Source organism: Trachemys scripta, chromosome 11, assembly GCF_013100865.1.
Source record: "Trachemys scripta elegans isolate TJP31775 chromosome 11, CAS_Tse_1.0, whole genome shotgun sequence".
Classification (NCBI taxonomy): domain Eukaryota; kingdom Metazoa; phylum Chordata; order Testudines; family Emydidae; genus Trachemys; species Trachemys scripta.
Window position 1 is genome coordinate 19,258,891 of NC_048308.1, and position 19,437 is coordinate 19,278,327.

The following is a 19,437-nucleotide window of genomic DNA, read 5'->3' on the forward strand; positions in this document are numbered from 1 at the left end:
TGACAGAGTATACACACAGCCCCAACAGCTATTACTTCTTACAGGATTCCAGCCAATGTGCTGAGAGTGCATACATTTTTTTGCTTTGAGTCACACATGGATATGCATTATCAAACAACTGAAAAGTTGAATTTTGGGACCCCAGTCCAATTATCGTCAAAACTCTTGTTAACATCCCTGCTGCAAATTTCATGCCACTAAAATTAAAACTACTTACAGGCTGGGAGAGAAGTCCCTGGTTTACTTTTATTATTTGTTATTTGTATTGTGATAGCTTCCAGAAGCCCAAGTCGAGTACCCCATTGTGATAGATACTTTACCAACACATGTGATAACATGGTTCCTGCACTATTTATCAAAAAATTGTCTTCTAATATACAGAATCCATACTTGATATGCTTGAACTGGCAATGCTAATGCTCACAGAACTGCATTGTTGGTGAACATCTAGCTTACAAGGAGTCGGAAGATGCAGTGAGAGCTGACGAACAATTAATGTATGGTCTGAATTTGCTGGTGCTTCACTATAGAGAAATTACTGACAAGAATGGAGTCTATTTATTTCATGGCACATCCACTTTTTAAAATCCAGGTCCAGCGATGGTTGTTAAGATGCCTAAACAAGGACCCCATAACAAACAAGCCCTCAGCAGCACACAATATCCAGCATCTTTCTGAATATTCTGTTGAAGCCATGAAATACAGACAGTTCATTGTGAATCGCATATGTAACCTTGGTACCCTCTCAGACAATGTGGAGATGTCCTCAGTGATAAATGTAATGCTATATCACATATTGCTGCTGGAATAATTGGGTGGTCGCACAGGAAACCTTGGCTTTCCAAAAAGGCTTTTGATACATTAGTGAAAAAGGCAGAAGCATCCAAGCAGGGAAATATCCAAGAACGTAAAAGGCTAAAAGACATTTTCCTGGCAATGGAAAAATATGATCACGAGGTTTATGTCCGACATATGTCAGTTCTCTGGCCGACAAAGCAGATGACGGCCCAAAGAACACCAAACTGCATCCTGCCTACAAAACCATCACAAGCATGGATGGTAGCCATAAACAACCTTCTAACATCCTTGTCATAAAACCAGATGGCTTTCCCTGCTAACTTATGGATGAGGTCCTGGACAAATGGAAAACACATTATGAAAATGTGTTGAACTGTGGACCTGCTGAAGCCTGTCTAGAGCTACGTGACCTAGAAAACCATACGGCAGTAGATCCAGGGGTGAACACTAATTCTCCATCACCTGAGGAAGTACAAAAAGCCATCCAAAAGTTATGGAATGGACATGCTGATGGACCTGATGGTATTCCACCTGAACTGCTCAAAAGTGAATTGAACCAGTGAGCATCGGCATACATCAACTGTTTTTAAAAGCATGGGCATCTGGCAAGCAGAGTTCAAATGGATGCAGCAAAGTGGACGTTCTCTGATAAATGGGTCTTGCCATCTTTTGCATGGTGTCAGCACAAAATATGTGCGGTCTGCATCAAATTCTGAGCATGAAACGGTTTGATAGTGTGAAAAAATGTCACAATCTCTCAGAGACGTTGCCTTCCTTCAGTCACTCATTATATTAAAAAATGGCATTGCATGCTCTTTGGCCAGATCACCAGGATGGACAAAAACACCTAACCTTGTTCTCCAACTCTCCATCAAAACGTGAAGGCGTGCATACCTTGATCCTACTTGACACTGCTTGTGGGCCACCTGAAACTCATGGATTCTCAGGATTGAGCCAGATCTGGGAACTTCACTACACAATGTCTGGTGCAATACCATCAACCATAGTCAGTCTGCGTGTTTGATGATGGTCACAGAGGGCAGCTGAAACTCCTGGAACAAGGCTCTCCTTATATAGATTGAGGCAGCTATATTTACTCACAGAGAAGCTTCCAAAGATGCAACATAACGTTCTAACAATTAGAAGTATTAGATAACAAACACTATGTATGCCAACTGGCAAATCTTTTATATGAAGGAAGGGAATCCTCTGTCTGGAGGACATTTGAAAATGCTGGTGAGTAGCAAGCAGAAAATTAGATAGGAATTAAATATATAAAAATATCATGCATAGCTATTAAGGGATCATAGTTGACCTCAGGACTATACATTTAAAGGCCACATTCTATATCCACCTTGTAGCATTTAGTGAAAGAGTGGATTGAGGGGTGGTTTGGAGGTGTTTTATCTGCCCTGGTATATGTTTGAGTGATAGCTGCTCTCACCTACTAGAATATTTTAACTTTGGATATTTTTTGCCCTTTTTTTTTTTACATTATATAGGATAAGTATTGCATTCAATATTCGAATTATTCCAGTCCAGGCTCAGTAATATTTTATTGCTCTTCTCATATCTAATGAGGATAGTTTGACATCTTTAGAATGTGAGGATATAGGATTAAATGATGGAAGTGAGATTTGTGCTAGTTAACATGAAATGCTAATGCTACTTTAGGAAGGACTTCCAGCCCTATATGAAGGACCACATTATCTGAGAAAAAACTAAGTATAGGGTTCTTTAAATGGATTGTGCCTGCAGTTTGCAAACCACCACAAATGGCACCTTCAGAGATAAAAAAAAAATGGAAGCTCTCTTCATGGATCCACAGTTAAGTTTAAGTTGAGTTTTGTACTTATACCAGGGATTCACCAACTTAGTTACACATAAGGAATAGAGTGTTATCCACCACAAAATGAAAGCTCTTACTCTAGGCACAGATAGAATTTTCTCAAAATGTAAAAGTAAAAAAATGCTCCTTTTAAGAAGTTTCACACCCTGTGTCAGACCAATTTTTTGGTCCTGAATGATCTTTATAATGAATAACACAGACTCTGCAAACTTCTCATATAGCTATAACTCTCTGAAATCTGGTGCATTAGCTACATTTAAGAATGTTACTGCCTCTCATTATTGGGACAAATGGGACTCAAGCCTTTTAGGAAGATGGTGGGCACCTCTGCTGGGCAGAGAGAGGGGAAAACTGGAATGTGTGTGTGCAGGGGAATGTGGATTTCAGGAGCTGAGGGAACTGGTGAGTACGATCTGGCTACTTTGAGTAGTCACAGTGTATTGGTGAGTCTGGCCCTTAGATTTAAGGTAGATACTCTATGTTTTCTAACTATTAGAAATATCATATGGTACTATTCCTTCATGGGGTTTTTGAGTGTGACTTTAAAAAACAGAGGAAATTTCCAGATAAAATCTACTTTAAAATGAAGTAAATGTTGAGTATATATCCATAACTTAAGGGTAAAAATATCACAGGGATGTTTTTAATGTTTTTTTTTTAAAAAAAACAAAAACAAAAACAAGCATTACAAACCCAGGAACAACTGACTTAAAGATAGAAGAAATTCAAACATGTTAAGTCATGGAAATGCAAATTTGAGGCAGCCAAACACATTTAACTCTACTCTGTAGTGACACTCTGGGGAAAAATTAAAAAAAAATAAATCTACTATGTCTTTAAAAACCTTTAACCTAATCTCTGACTCTGAACACCAATATGCATGAATCATAATTGTATGGTTATTGCACGGCATTCATTGCAAGATAGATAAAGCTTGAGGCAGGACTTGATCTCTTTCATCTGAAGCAAGAAAACAGAGAGCAAAACACACCAATATTGGTGAGGATCAAGAAACCTTCAGATAAGAAGCTGTGCAATGGTACCAAAAATTGGCAAAATGTGCATCGATATCTAACAACACTGCTGAATCTACCCTAATTAGCTAATACAACAAAAGAATCAGAATTCTCTACATTGGGACAGGGCATGCATGGACATTGGTAAGTGCCTGTCTGCTGCTTACAGTGGTAAAAGAAATAAGTGACAAAGCATGGAAGCACCCCAATGTATTCTGCAATCCAGAAAGTTTCAGACTCATGTGCTGAGAGTGCCTGCATCACCAAGCCTGGAAGCCATGCAGAAAATGTTCAAAGAACAACATATATTTTCACCTTTGTCAATATCTCTTCACCTCTCCCTTGCACTATTATTTTATGCATCACCAACTGAATTATTTAAGTCTCTAAGGCATTTTGGTTTGGGATACAGTTTGAAAAAAAAAATCTCATAGAATATACAATTACATTTTATTGATCTCCTCCAAATTGAAAGTGTTCATACGAAAGTAGTTTAGTTTCTATTGAACAGGAAAGATCTCTGTGAACTAGAATGCTACCAGTGAAAGTCTCAATGTAATTATAATTAGGTAGCCCATTAACTGTACCCTGTGGAGTTACATTTACCGTAAAATATTTAACAAATCTGTTCTTCTCTCACTTTATTGGCCTACCATAGTTTAGAATTGCCTTTTAGTTTCATTCAGTCCTCTCTATGCTATATTGGTAGCTCTCACTCGATTCAACATTGATTTCAGAAAATGCAATCAGTGTGCCAGTTGTAAAACAGGCCTATGATTTTTAAAAATGCCCTCTTTGACAGGATTTCTGCCATAGTTATGAACTCCTCTTCTGCACATACAGTACGTTTATATAGAGAGATTTATTGTGATTGAGAAAGCTGTATAACAGAACAGAGATAACAAGATAGATATAGTACTATAAGGAAGATAAGCTTGAGAAAAGTTCTTCTAGCTTGATTATTGCAATTTCATCCTTTTTGGTATCCCTAACAGACACATTGTCCACTTCTAATCAAATGAAAATGCAGCTCTGAATGCCATCTTTGTTCATTGCTCTGACTGCATCAGTTTCCTCCTTGAATCACTCCACTCATTTCCCTTGTTTCAGTCAATCAAAGTTAAAGCTTCTTGTCCACACTTCTAAGGCATTTCACAACTTTGCCTGTCCCTACTTGTCCACTATTATCACTTATTTTGTCACTCCCTCCCCCTTTCTCTGCTTCAGCAATGGCACAAGCACCATCTCCCACACCTGTCAGCTTCTCCCACACTCATCTTCAAGCTGTCTTTGTGCACAGAATGCCCCTTCAATGAATCAAAGCCAATACTCTCTCCTTCAAATCTGTTCTCAAGACTCCACCTCTGCTGTGACCCCTACCAGAAATCAATCCACAAATGATGGCTTGGTTATACATCACTAGTGTAAGGATGATTTTATTATTTAAAATTAACTACGCAAAAAACTTCACTTGTAACAGTCAAGAACCTTAAAGTTCTGCAATAACTAACCAATATAACCATATGATCTGATTTTTGTTATCCTTATACTTGTGTGTCACAATCACCTGGGGGTTGGTTCAAAGCCCTCTGTAATAAGTGGGAAGACTCCCACTGACTTCAATAGGATTTGGATCAGCCTATTGTTACTTCTTGCTTCAGTTTAGATTGTAAGTTCATTAGAGCAGGATCTGTCCTTTATTATGTGTTTCTATAATTGCTATTACAGTGAGGTGCCAATATCGTCTGGTGTCCCCATGTGGTACCTCTATGCAAATAATAAATAATACTAATTGAGAATTATAATAATAAGCATGTATTTGGGAAGAAGTATACATATAATGAATTAATGATGAGGGAAGAGATCAAAATCAAGTAAAACATGAAATAAAAGAGAAAATGATGGAAAAGATGGGTGGGCATGCAATCAAAATACATGGAAAATTTGTTACTTGATGATTTTCTTGTGAATAATTAATTCAGGGAGGTCCTATGGCTTGTGTTATAGAGGAGGCCAGTAGATGATCACAATGATCTCTTCTGGCTTTAAAATCTGACTCTACGTGGCCGTGGTGTCCAGGGGCACTGGGCCTCATGCAGTGTCTCACCATTGCTACGTGGGCTTTGGGAAGAAAGAAACCCAGTGTGGGCATGAGAGAAACCCAATCCATTCGGGACAAAGACAAAAAATAGATCAAGCAGGTATGGCAGCACTGGAAGGGAAGAGATGAGAAATAGCTTGGACTACGCCTCCCACTTTGGTCCAGACCCTGAACTATGAAGGAACACCCTCCCCCCTCCCCCAACTTCCTTCTCTCTCTAGCCATATTGGCTTGGTGAAGAAAGAATCTCTGTTAAGAGCACTCTCATGACAACTCCAGGACTGTCAGCTCTGGGTCCAGAGAAAATCAAGAAGCAGACACCACAGAACACTGATCATGTCTATGTCAATTGTAATCTCAGACTGCTTGCTACAGTTTTTACTTTCTCTTCTACTGATTAGCTCTAGCTGCTTCCAACCATTCCCTTACAGTTTCTTCATTCCAGTCTCACTCCAACTGCCCTCCATACTACTCTCCTTCTTTCCTCTCTCCATTGTGACCTTCCATCCCATATATTTCATAGAATCATAGAATATCAGGGTTGGAAGGGACCTCAGGAGGTCATCTAGTCCAACCCCCTGCTCAAAGCAGGACCAATTCCCAACTAAATCATCCCAGCCAGGGCTTTGTCAAGCTGGGCCTTCCTCCAAGGAAGGAGATTCCACCACATCCCTAGCTAACGCATTCCAGTGCTTCACCACCCTCCTAGTGAAATAGTGTTTCCTAATATACAACCTAGACCTCCCCCACTGCAACTTGAGACCATTGCTCCTTGTTCTGTCATCTGCCACCACTGAGAACAGCCGAGCTCCATCTTCTTTGGAACCCCCCCTTCAGGTAGTTGAAGCAGCTATCAAATCCCCCCTCATTCTTCTCTTCTGCAGACTAAACAATCCCAGTTCCCTCAGCTTCTCTTCATAAGTGCTCCAGACCCCTAATCATTTTTGTTGCCCTCCACTGGACTCTTTCCAATTTTTCCACAACCTTCTTGTAGTGTGGGGCCCAAAACTGGACACAGTACTCCAGATGAGGCCTCACCAATGTCGAATAAAGGGGAACGATCACGTTCCTCAATCTGCTGGCAATGCCCCTACTTATACAGCCCAAAATGCCGTTAGCCTTCTTGGCAACAAGAGCACACTGTTGACTCATATTCAGCTTCTCGTCCACTGTGACCCCTAGGTCCTTTTCTGTAGAACTGCTACCTAGCCATTTGGTCCCTAGTCTGTAGCAGTGCATGGGATTCTTCCGTCCTAAGTGCAGGATTCTGCACTTGTCCTTGTTGAACCTCATCAGGTTTTTTTTTGGCCCAATCCTCTAATTTGTCTAGGTCCCTCTGTATCCGATCTCTACCCTCCCAGTTTAGTGTCATTTGCAAATTTGCTGAGAGTGCAGTCCACACCATCCTCCAGATCATTAATAAAGATATTAAACAAAACCGGCCCCAGGACCAACCCTTGGGGCACTCCGCTTGAAACCGGCTGCCAACTAGACATGGAGCCATTGATCACTACCTGTTGAGCCCTTTCCGTGCCTTGTAATACTGCCACCTCTGCCTGATAATACATTTATGTAAATACAAATTTAAAAAAATAAAACCCCAAAATTATATTTTTAAAAAATGTCAACTAAACAAAAGAAAGAAAAAAATAGGCCTAACGTGATGCTGGCAAGTTATTATTTCTGTATTTGAATGCTTCATTGCTTTTCCCATCTTACTTATTTACATTGTTATCTCTTTGGGGTTAGGGATAGTCTGTACTGTAAATTTGTACAAGTACCTGGCAAAATGGGGCCTTGAGGCCTCTAGCTGCTGCCATAATATAAGTAAATAAGTAATATAAGCAAATAAACTATTAATAATGATAAATAAGTAAATAAGTAATATAAGTAATAAGTAAATAAACTATTAATAACGATAAATAAGTAAATAAACGATCAATAATGAATAATAATAAAAATGATGCATTGACCAAGGAGGCTCAGAATGCTCGACTCTTCCAAATTGTGCTTTTTTAATTTCCTCTTGGTGGGGTCCTTCTGGAAGAAGTCCTCTTAGAGGATTGCCATATCTTTCGTCCTATTGTGACAAATTTTGGAAGGGATAATATGGAATATCTGATTCCTGGATTTTAAATAATTTCTTCATATCCTTCTAGCTTTGTTGTCTTTCTGCCCATAGTTTTCCCTCTTCCCTAATGACAGACATCTTCAGAGAATGAATGGAGGAGGTATAATTTTGTTTGAGAGGAACAGTTTCCTTTGGGTTGAGATTGTTCCTTCTCTTTCTCTGGTTGAAAAAGTATATCCATTTTCTCCAGTTCTTCCCCTTCATAGTCATATTCAGAAAGCTCCCTGTTTCTGTGAGGTGTAGTCAGAGCTAGGGAGAGGAGGGAAAGATCTCTGGTGTCTCTTAGAACATTTTCTTATGTTTCAGTATCTTTATTGATTCCCCCCCTCTTTTGGGATTTTTTTATTTGGGAGATGGGATTGGGGGGTTCCTTACCTCTAGTAAGGAATAAGGTCTTTTCATAGACATAGCTGAGAAGGGGGCAAAAGAGAAGGTTAGTATAGGAGACAAACCTTTAGTCTCTGACGAAAGAGTAGCTGGATAAGCAAGTGGCATCTCTGCCTAGGGACAAGTAGACCTGGAGAAGCACCCTCTAAATGCCCCTTGAGGTAGTAATAAGACTTTATCTTTCAGGGAATTTTCCAGAGAGGGCCACTTTCTGCTGGCGTAGTTTGGCGCCTGCCAGTCAATTTGATGCAGCCTCTCCAGATCAGTTTTGGGGAGGAGATCCTAATGTTCCAGCTGAGCTCTTTGATATTTCTGAATGAATGAGTGGTCATAGGTTGGGAACAACTGTGGAAAACATCTAAACACCAATTGGGTGTCCTCACAAATGGATTTTTTTAGATTTAAGCTCTAGGTTCTTCACCTGCTTTGCCATATCTAGAACAGCAAAGAGTAACCTTTTAAAGAGGATAGCAAAGACTCCCCAATGGCCCAGGGCTCCCCAGTTGTAAGGACCCCTGAAACCATGAGGGAGTTGGTACACGGCATTGAATCACCACTCAGATTTGGCACATCTGATCCTTCATAGATGGAGATGGAGGGGCAGATGGATCAAATTTGATTGGCGTTGTGACCCTGTGTGCTATGCTGCAATGCCAATCAAATTTGGTCTATCTGCCCTTCATCTCCATTTATGGAGAGGAAGACAGGCCAAATCTGAGTGGTGCTGTGTCCCAATTTAGCCACTGGAAATGTTGGGAGGCATGGGGTAGGGATACCCCACTAACACTCTATAGTAGCAAGAAACATAAAGAAAGTTTCTGGTGGGATGAAGCTGCTAGTGCCCCAAATATAGCTTTAAAGTTGGGTTATATAGATAAAAGGTGAAATATGGAGATAGACCATCTGGTGCATGGTGGAAGGAATGTAACCAGAGAGTCTGGATTGTCCCTGCTAACTGTAGCAAGCACAGCCTGTTAATAGTAAATTAGGGTGGAAATGAGGAGACAGCTTTTTAAAAATGTATTTTTAATACCTCTAGTATGAATTTTTCTTGATGTTCAAGCTGAATCCCTGCCATGAGTATATAGTGAATTGCAGGCTATAGTGAATTGCAGGCTGACAGCTTTTCATAAAGATTAGTGATAGGATGCCAACAGACTACACTATAATAATAAGGGGAAAAACCCTCTTTCCATGATGCAAAAATATGTTTGTATTCTGTTATGAATTATCTTATGCTATAAGTAATGTATAATATTGCTGAAGAACTGTAGATATTTAATCTTCTTGTATGCTAATAAAACATTCTTTTTTGTAACTATATATGTGGTAGTGACAGATGGACATTCACACTTTAGATGCTTAGTTTGGTCTCTCAGTCTTAATTGGCCTCAAAGTCTTGAGAGATCAGGCTCTCTTGGTTCATGGTTAGTAAAAAATATTGTAGAAACCATCTTATTTATAGAATTATGGTATTTTTATTTCTGGTCCCAGCAAAGGCCAAAAGTAAAGAAAACTAAAATGAAACACAAGACCCTAGATTTGGGACCCTGCTGTGACTGATTTGCATCAGGACACCAATGCAAAGAGGCTGTAAAACCCAGTGTAATTGGGCAGCTCGTTCACCTGCACATCTACCAATGTGATATATGCCATCAAGTGCCAGCAATGCCCTTCTGCCATGTACATGTACAAACCAGTCTCTATGCAAAAGAATAAATGGACACAAATCAGATGTCAAGAATTATAACATTCAAAAACCAGTTGGAGAACACTTCAATCTCCCTGGCCGCTTGATTACAGACCTAAAATTTGCAATATTACAACAAAAGAACTTCAAAACCAAACTCCAACGAGAGACTTCTGAATTGGAATTAATTTGCAAATTGGACACCATTAAATTAGGGATGTGGGACTGGGAGTGGATGGGCCATTACACAAAGTAAAACTATTTTCCCATGCTTATTCTCTCCTCCCCACCCCCCAGTTCCTCACATCTTCTTGTCAATTGCTGGAAATGGGCCATTTTCATTACCACTACAAACAGTTCTTTTTCTCTCCTGCTGATAATAGCTCACCTTAACTGATCACTCTCGTTTACATGTGTATGGTAACACCCATTGTTTCATATATATAGATATCTTCCTACTGTATTTTCCACTGCATGCATCCGATGAAGTGGGCTGTAGCCCACGAAAGCTTATGCTCAAATAAACTTGTTAGTCTCTAAGGTGCCACAAGTACTCCTGTTCTTTTTGCAGATACAGACCAACACAGCTGCTACTCTGAAACCAGGGCAATGGAGCATTCTTCCTGCTTAAGGGGACCCTTGGTGGTGCAGGGCTTTAACCCATAGCTACTACTACACCAACCACCACCTGACAACGTATTGCATTGCTGGAAAAAGGGAAGATGGTCTCTATGCCCCTGTGGTCCACTCATGCCCAGCTGCTGGAATGGCTCCTTGGAATTGTAGACAGCTGGGTTTTAGATCAGCTTTGCATCTATTATAACTTACACTAGTGGCCCCAAGATTGGATGAGTTCAAAAGTGTTTAATGGCACCCTAGTTTCTTCTTCCCATTTTAACAGTGAGTATTGGTGGACCACATCTGAGGATCAGCCCCAAGTGGGGAGTGAGATGTCATGAAATATGTGTCATATTAAACCCGTATTTATGCTACTCCATGAGTTTCTAAGAAATTCAATTCTCCTTGGCTGAAATCCTGATCTCACTGAGGACACTGGGAGTTTTGCCATTGACTTTAATAAAGCCAGAATGTCACCTTTGATTTGGGTAAATAAAGGTAAAGCTTCAGAAAAAAAATCTTAAAAAAACTCTCACTTAAAAAAAATTCTTTCATAAAAAGAACTAGCAACAATCAAGTACATTAGAGACAAAATGCATATTTACAATTTACATAATTAACACATTATTTAAATTGTGGGAGACAGTTGATAAAATTCATGACTGACTGTCAATTCTCTATTAAACTTCTATTTCATATATCAAAATACAGATTTAAAATTGTTTACAATTTCTAAAAATATCAATTGACGTGCTTCAGTTTATTAGGCAGAAAGGAGAAAAGGCACTGACAGCACATTTTCAAAAACAGACAGTAGTGGATTGTTTTTAGTATGTAACTGCAGTTTTCTGACTACTCAAGAACGATATGCGAAAATATAAGAAATGCAGAATTAAGACAAGCATGTCCTCCAAAATTGATACATAGTTCAAACCCTTATTCCCTGAATTTTATTAATCAATTACTGACAGTTCATGGACACACATGAAGATTGAATCAACATAAAATGAAGGCAATCAGAACCCTAATCTGCTTTTCCACAGAATTATTGTAGCTCAAGACCTAGAGTTTCATTGCTTTGAAGTATTGACAAAAAAAGGAATTGTAAGCATATATTCCAACAAAAATGAAAGAATGATTCCTCATCCTCATCCTAATCACTTTAATTGTCCCCCCACCAAATCACCTAATCACCAAAATCCCCCCCCACTACATCCCAACAGAACCTCAACATTATGTGTTTACTAATAACTGAAAACGTGTTTATATACAATGCATTTATATTAGACTATATATTAAACCTGTTGGAGTTTCTGTATTTTATCAAATTGAAGTCTATGTCATGGGTTCGTCATTTGAATTCTGACCCTTGCACCAGAACAGTTATCTGAAGCCCTGTGCAGCTTACTCTGGTTTTTGGAATCAATGAGGATGTTGGACAGGATATATTTTCAATATGCAGAAGGAAGAGGAAATTTCCTTTCCTGATGAGAATTAACAGTTTCTTTTCAAGAAGTATGTCTGAAATTGCGTGAGAGAAAGGTAACATAAAAATGAAGGTAAATTATAAATTGAATCAATAAAGGATAAAAAGAGTTAAGAAGAGAGCTTTTGTTATTTTTTGTAGTTTGTGCTAATTGCTTTTTTAAATCTGATTTACAGATTAAGTTAACAAAGAGGTTTACCAATACAAGTCTAACGGTTAAAATGGCAGCCAAATAGCCTTCTTGTTTAATTACTCTGTAAATACTGGGAATGCAAAATCACATTAAAATAGCAGCAGGTAATGAATCTATGCACAATTTGCTTTACCCCAAAACGTTATGCTGCGGATGCATTATTCATTAAAATACCTCAGATCCCACATCCAGGAACAAAAAGCTGAAGTAGTATTTTTATAATTTTTATCTGTTATTTCTTCTTCCAATAATATGGCAATAGACACTCCAACAATCTATGTTTAAATACAGTCATCAGTACGACTATCAAAAGGGTAAGTGTGTATTACATAAATGAGCCCCCAGATTAAGTATATGCTGTGAAATGTATGTGAATGTGCATGATTTGAACCAATGAACTGTGGCCTGAAATGATGTCACACAATGTGCAGCATTAAGTGGAAGGTTAAACCTACTTGCATCTCGGTTCATTAAACGCAGTTAAAGTGCAAATTCCCTCATTCTGACAGTAGTAATCACAAGGGTTCACTTTCTGGTCACAGCGCTGACTTTTAAACCCCACAGAGCATCTGCAGAATTTCAGTAAAATACAGCTAAATAAATATTCTGCCTTTTTCTGAACAAGTTTTAAACTCATTACATACAATGATGGTAACACACATACACAATAAATATGCTCAGCCTTTTCACAGGAGGTCCAATCTGATAATATCTTGAAAAGTATGGGTAATCAACACTAATCAAAAACATTTTGGTAACAGTGGACCCTGTATTAACCCCTTGCTTCAGGAATCAGAGTTTTGACAGAAAGCACTAAAGCCAAATGTTCTAACACTTAGTATTGGCAATTTTAGATCATGATGGTCTTAAAAAAAGATAATCCATGATTGTTTCCTAAGAATTGTTAGTAACATTTGGTACATGCTGAAGTTTCTATGTGTTTTTACAAAACCACATGAGTTAGTGTGTGTGAAACTGGTTATCCCTGAGAATCTATGTTGTTTCATGGTTTCATGTCAAACTATGTCAAGAGGAGACTATTCAAATATGAAAAAACACCACTTAAAAAGAGAGAGAAATTATTAGGCACCAAAATATTGATCATAGATGGTTAATCCCACAGTACTATATATGTGAATTGCCAGCAAATAGTCCTCAGCCTTAAGTATTCTAAGTATTCTATTGTAAAATCTTCCTGTTGAAGAGCACTAAACAACAGTCACTAAATCATCAACAATGTCAAATGATGAACAAAAAGAATATTCTACAACTTGCAGTAGAACAGAGTGATAGACAAAAATAACACCTAGAAAAGTAAAAATACCATTGTGAGTGGTACATCATAAATACCTGAACAGATAAGAAATGCAGATGAACAGAAATGTTATTATTTACTGCCACACAGATGTTTTAATGATACACACAAAAATACTTACAGACAGACCGGTATATTTGTCTCTGGGTCCAGCTGACATGCACCACCATTATAACAGTAGCCATCACATAGTTGACAGCTAGAGGCAATCTTTCCATTAGTGCAGCTGTAATAAAAAAAATTGTTATCCACATCATTATTGTTGAAAGCAGATATGAACTATCTACAGATGAAAACATTCATCTTATGAAAAGTAACAGAATTGCTGATTGATTAGATTTCACTAAGGCTTGGTCTACACTAAACCCCCAAATCGAACTAAGGTACGCAACTTCAGCTACGTGAATAACGTAGCTGAAGTCGACATACCTTAGTTCGAACTTACCGCCGTACAGACCCGGCAGGCAGGCTCCCCCGTCGACTCCGCGTACTCCTCGCGGCGAGCAGGATTACCGGAGTCGACGGGGAGCACTTCTGAGTTCGATTTATCGCGTCCAGACTAGACGCGATAAATCGAACCCAGAAGTTCAATTGCCTGCCGCCGAACTAGCGCGGTAAGTATAGACAAGCCCTAAGACTGTCTATCTTGAGGCAGTAATAATAATAAACCATTAATCTCCCACCAATATCTCTGCAGATCTTAATGGGGTATCTTTGCATTGCTGCAAACCTATGTCCTTGAGTCCTGGACACCATATGAAGACAAAACAAGACACCAGGAATGTGGCTTAACTAGGGAGCAATTTGCTTAAGTAATATATTTGGGAACTATCCAACAATAACTCCTCCCATGCAGGTCATTCTTCCTACTATGATTCACTCCAGCTGGTGGAGGGCTGCCATCAGCCCCCCATTCTTTTAACCTGATCCCAGCAGTCTTGCTGGGACCCCATCATGCTTCCATCACACCAGGATTAACAGGGAGGGAAAGATGGGGTTGTCTCCTGTAGTAGACATTAGGAGCCCCACCCCATTCCCCATCTTTTTTAGAAGAGACCTAAATTCCAAGAGGGACATGGAGTGGGAGCTTTTCTTCTTGTGCAGAATGATTTCTAGAGCTGGGGGAAGGGCTTATAAATATTCCTATTAAGTGCATGGGAGCCAATAGGCTTTGCTCCTTGTCTTCCACCAATCAGCCTAACCCTCCCTCCTCCAGACAACAAGGAGACTGAATGTTCCAAGGAGAGGAGTGTTGTATGTCAAGTTGTGATCAAATGAATTGTACAGCCTAACTACCCACTGGGTCCTTAGGCTGCTGCAAAGAAGGTGAAAACAGCCACAGTATCCAGGCCAGTTTGGCAGAGAGGAAAAATTCCTTCCAAGTCCCAACAGGTGATTAGTATGATGCCCACAGCAAGACCAGGAAGAGCCAGTCCTATTTTAATCCCAAGGGGGGAGTGAAGTGGGAGCTTTTCTTCTTGTGCAGAATGGCTCCTAGAGCTGGAGGAAGGGCTTATAACCCTCCCATTAAGTGTGTGGGAGCGAATGGGTTTTGCTATAGCTTTATGGTCCACCAATCAGCCTAACCACCCTCCTCCTCCAGATGACAATGAGGCTGAATGTCCCCAAGAAGAGGAGGGTTGTATCCCTTAAAAGAGGCCAAAGAATTTCTTTCCACACTATCCCAAAGTTCCCCCCACCTCTGAGGCCTTTTGGGAGTTGGGCATTGCTTGTAAAACCTCTAAGTGGTATTAAATGTAAGTAAATAAGCAATTATTAATAAATGGATTGATCCTCAATACTTCAGGTCTGAATAAATATTCCATTTCCAGGGCTTAAGAAAAAACACTAACATTTTGTCTACATTTTTATATAAAACTGTAAATAACATATTTTTAGTCAATCTCAGCCTGAGTTTGAACTCAATTCTGTGGACATAGCATGGTTGTTTTTAAAAAGTTAATATTATTATTACTGATTGTTCGTTGGACAGTAGTACCTACTAACCACAAGTTTATCCTGGGTACATACATTAGTACATGAAAGGCCTTGATCTAAATAGACAAATAGTGAGTGAAAAGCAATATTTCCATTTTACGTAGGAGGAACTGAGGCACAAGATGATAAAAGCAACTTTGGCTAAGGTCCCACAGGAAATTTCTGGCAGAGGTGTGAAGTGAACTCTCATCTCCTGAGTCACATTCCAATGCCTTAATCAAAAAAGACATCCTTCCTGTTGGCATTTGCCAACTGCTATCAAGCAGTGGTCTGTGATTACCACACTTTCCCCCTATTATTAGAATAGAAGCTATATGTGGCAATGGTTGACAAAAGTAGACCTTTTAATGGTTTCTACTGTTGTGTGCATTGTAAAACTAACTGGTGAAAGTCATAACCTGCAGCAAAACACAACTTGTACATTTTCTGACCTAGAACCCATGTGTTCATAGAACTAGCTGCTAGGTTCCTGTTCAGTTTTTTCAATTCATTGTGTTAGCAGCTGTAAATTGCACAACCTCTCATTCTCTGTACCTAATTGCTGACTATCAAGCTATTCCTGTGGTACTGGTATTACCATTCAATGCAGATAAATGCAGAGATTAGCTGCAATGCATATACATTGTTCTCAAGATATGTGAATATTCTATTTTATTAAAGTTTTTGTTCGCCTACTTACTAGAAATTTGATTCTTTCTCACTGTTATACTTATAAAACACAAAATGGGATGGAACTGAAGACAATCTGTTTTTGTCCATAAAGTACTGTACTGTAGTTGAATGTGATTACCTATCTATCCATCTGCACACCAGCAGAAGCCTCTTAACAGCTAAAAAACAAACAGGATTCAATACTGTGTGATACGAACACCGGTTCCACACCTCTATGTGACATGTACTGTTTTCCATTTGCATCTTCTTTTTATTTTCACAAACATAATTTCTTTTGGCTTCTTTTTGCCTTTCATGATATCATTATATTTTTGCGTTCCTTATTCTTTCAATACTTGTTTCATTCTTCCTTCTTTGACTGTTCTCTTTAGCTCATTCCCATCTTCTTCTTTTGGGTCCCACGTTTGCTTTTTCTTCTTCATTTTAATATGTATTAAAGCTCTGTCTTCCATTAAATAACTAGCAGTTCGAACAGCCCTACTTCTTTCCAGTCTGAAGTTATTGTAGCAGTGAGGAACTGAGAGGAGACACGTCTATTAGCAATGCCAGTTTAGCACTGTGTAGGTGGCAGCTTGGTTCCAGCGGTAATATGCACTAACAACAGGGCTTCTAAAGAAAGGCCAATTACTGAGCAACCTTCAAACTGCAAAAAGGGTTTCATGATGCTGATGATTTTCATACAGCTTTGCTCATGAATGTGAAAAGCTATTTCTTTCTTTAACCCTTTAGTTGTGGAAAACTGGCTAGGGATTATCTTCCAATGCATTCATATTCATGGAAAACCTGACTGCTGTTCTCTGTGAAGCATGTTACACATTTTTGTAATGTTAACTGTAGGTCTATTTATTATATCTATTTTACATAGATACAAAACTAAATATTTTATAAGATGCAAACAAAACAAAATTGGCAGGTGTATATGCTTGTAATTAAAAAAGCAAAACATTTAAAAAAATAAAACTGGCTATTATAATTTGCTTTTTAAAGGGAAGCTATAACATATAGTACATACAATAGTCCTTGGGTCCAGATTTTGTTCACATGGCACAGGTAAGGAAAAATGATGGGTTCAAAGATGCACTGGCCTGGTTCTACAGCATTATGATGGCTTCCTGTGGCCCTAAAAAACTATTCCAGTACCTAAGGATTGTAGAATGTAGGTAGCCACACCATGTTTCCTTGAGTACACTACCTGCACTAGCTCTGTGGCACCCAAGATTCCCTTGAGCAGGAAAAAAAAAATCCTTTTGAGGTGCTTTAAAGTGGGTGTAGTGCTGCTTAAGGCAGTCATAATAGGGCCCAAAATCTGGTACATGTAAATTATATGCACACTCCATTAACACCTTAGTTATGAGAACATGACTGTTATACATGTATAATTTTATCTTTAGCAATTCCTAAATTTGGAATACAAGTTTAATGTTCTCTTAGTATAGGTTTTTTTATGGGTTTTCCTGGATGTGTTTTCAGAGCCTCTTGCAGAAGTAGGTTCAAGAGTTGAATCTTTCAGTCCTTCTGGGTGCTTTTAATTAAAGGCTTTGCAGGCATCAGAGTCTTTAGCTGAATGCTCTTCCCTGAGGCATAAAAGCAACATGTCTTAAATGCCCTTTTCCTATATGGATCTATCATCTTCGACAAGGACCATGGTGAGCCAAAATCATCAAACATTTCATTAAACAGCTGAAAAATTGCAAAAATCTAACCAAGACTTTTGAGCCCACACTATGATTATCTATTAAAAGTACTTATGGACTGTTTACAACTATTTGTATATAAATAATAAAATGCAGAAATGGATGAATTTGGTTTGTAAATGCCCTGGGAGGCTAATAGGGAGAAGTGACAGATCATTATAGGACAGATAGCAAAGAGGTGGGCTTTAAACTAGATTCAATGGGGGCAGGAGACAAAAGCGCATGGGTAAGTCCAGAACATGGCGACCTAGGGGAAGGGTTGGAATCTGGGGGAAATATGGGTAATCATAGCAAGGACAAAGGAGAGACAAAAAGGTATAACTGGCATCACAGAGACTTGGTGGGATAATTCATATGACTGGAAGATTGGTATTGAAGTACAACTTGTTCAGGAAACACAGGCAGGGAAAACACGGAAGAGGTGTTGCCTTGTATATCAAAGATGTATACACTTGCACTTAGGTCAAGATAGAGGTGGGAGGCAGACCTGCTGAAAGTCTCTAGGTAAGGATAAAAGGGGTAAAAAAAAAACCAAGGGTGATGTCATGGTAGTGGTCTAGTATTGACCACTGAACCAGGAAGAAGTGTATGAGGCTTTTTTAATAACTAACAAAATCATCCAAGCCCAGGACTTGGTCGTGATTGGGAACTTCAACTACCCAGATATCTGTTGGGAAAATAATAAAGAATGGCACAAATTATCCTAAACATTGTTGGAATGCATCGGAGACAACTTTTTATTACAGTTGGAGAAAGCAACTAAGGGAGAGGCAGTTCTATTTTTTATTCTGAGAAATAGGAAGGAACTTACTGAGAATTTGAAGATGGAAGGCAGCTGGGGTGAAAAATGACACAGTTCATAATTCTAAGAAAAATAGGAGAATAAAGACAGTTGACTTCAAGAAGGCAGACTTTTGCAAACTCAGAGAATTGGTAGGCAAGATTCTATGGGAGGCAAATCCAAGGGAAAAAGGAGTTCAGGAGAGTTGGCAGTTTTTTTAAAGAGACATTATTAAAGGCACAAGTGCAAACTATCCTAATGTGTAGGAAAGATAGGAAGTATGATAAGAGACAACCTTGGCTTAACCAGGAGAACGTCAAAGTTCTGAAATTCAAAAAAAGAGTCCTATAAAAGTGGAAACTAGGTCAAATTACGTAGCATGAATATAAAAAATATAACACAATTATGTAGGGACAAAACTAGAAAGGCCAAGGCACAAAATGAGATTAAACTAGCTAGAAACATAACAGGTAGCAAGAAAACATTTTGCAAATAAATTAGAAGCAGACAAGGACCAATGAAAGGATAGGCCCATTATTCAATGAGGAGGGAGAGACAATAACAGAAAGCACAGCAATGGCCGAAGTGGTAAGTGCCTATTTTATTTCACCAAAAAGATTAGCAGTAATTGGATGAATAAAATAGTGAACATCAGTGTAAATGGAGCAGGATCTAAACCTAAAATAGGGAAAGAACAAATTCGATATC

At 38.8% G+C, this 19,437-nt stretch overlaps 1 protein-coding gene across 1 annotated transcript in view; it reads right to left on the reverse strand.

Annotated features, from left to right (window-relative positions):
* LRP1B (LDL receptor related protein 1B) overlaps positions 1 to 19,437 on the reverse strand; it is a 1,021,752-nt gene that overhangs the window by 16,575 nt on the left and 985,740 nt on the right. Inside the window, exon 86 of the mRNA XM_034786032.1 lies at positions 13,706 to 13,810. Coding sequence (XP_034641923.1) covers positions 13,706 to 13,810 — 105 coding nt within the window. The remainder of the gene's footprint in view (positions 1 to 13,705; positions 13,811 to 19,437) is intronic.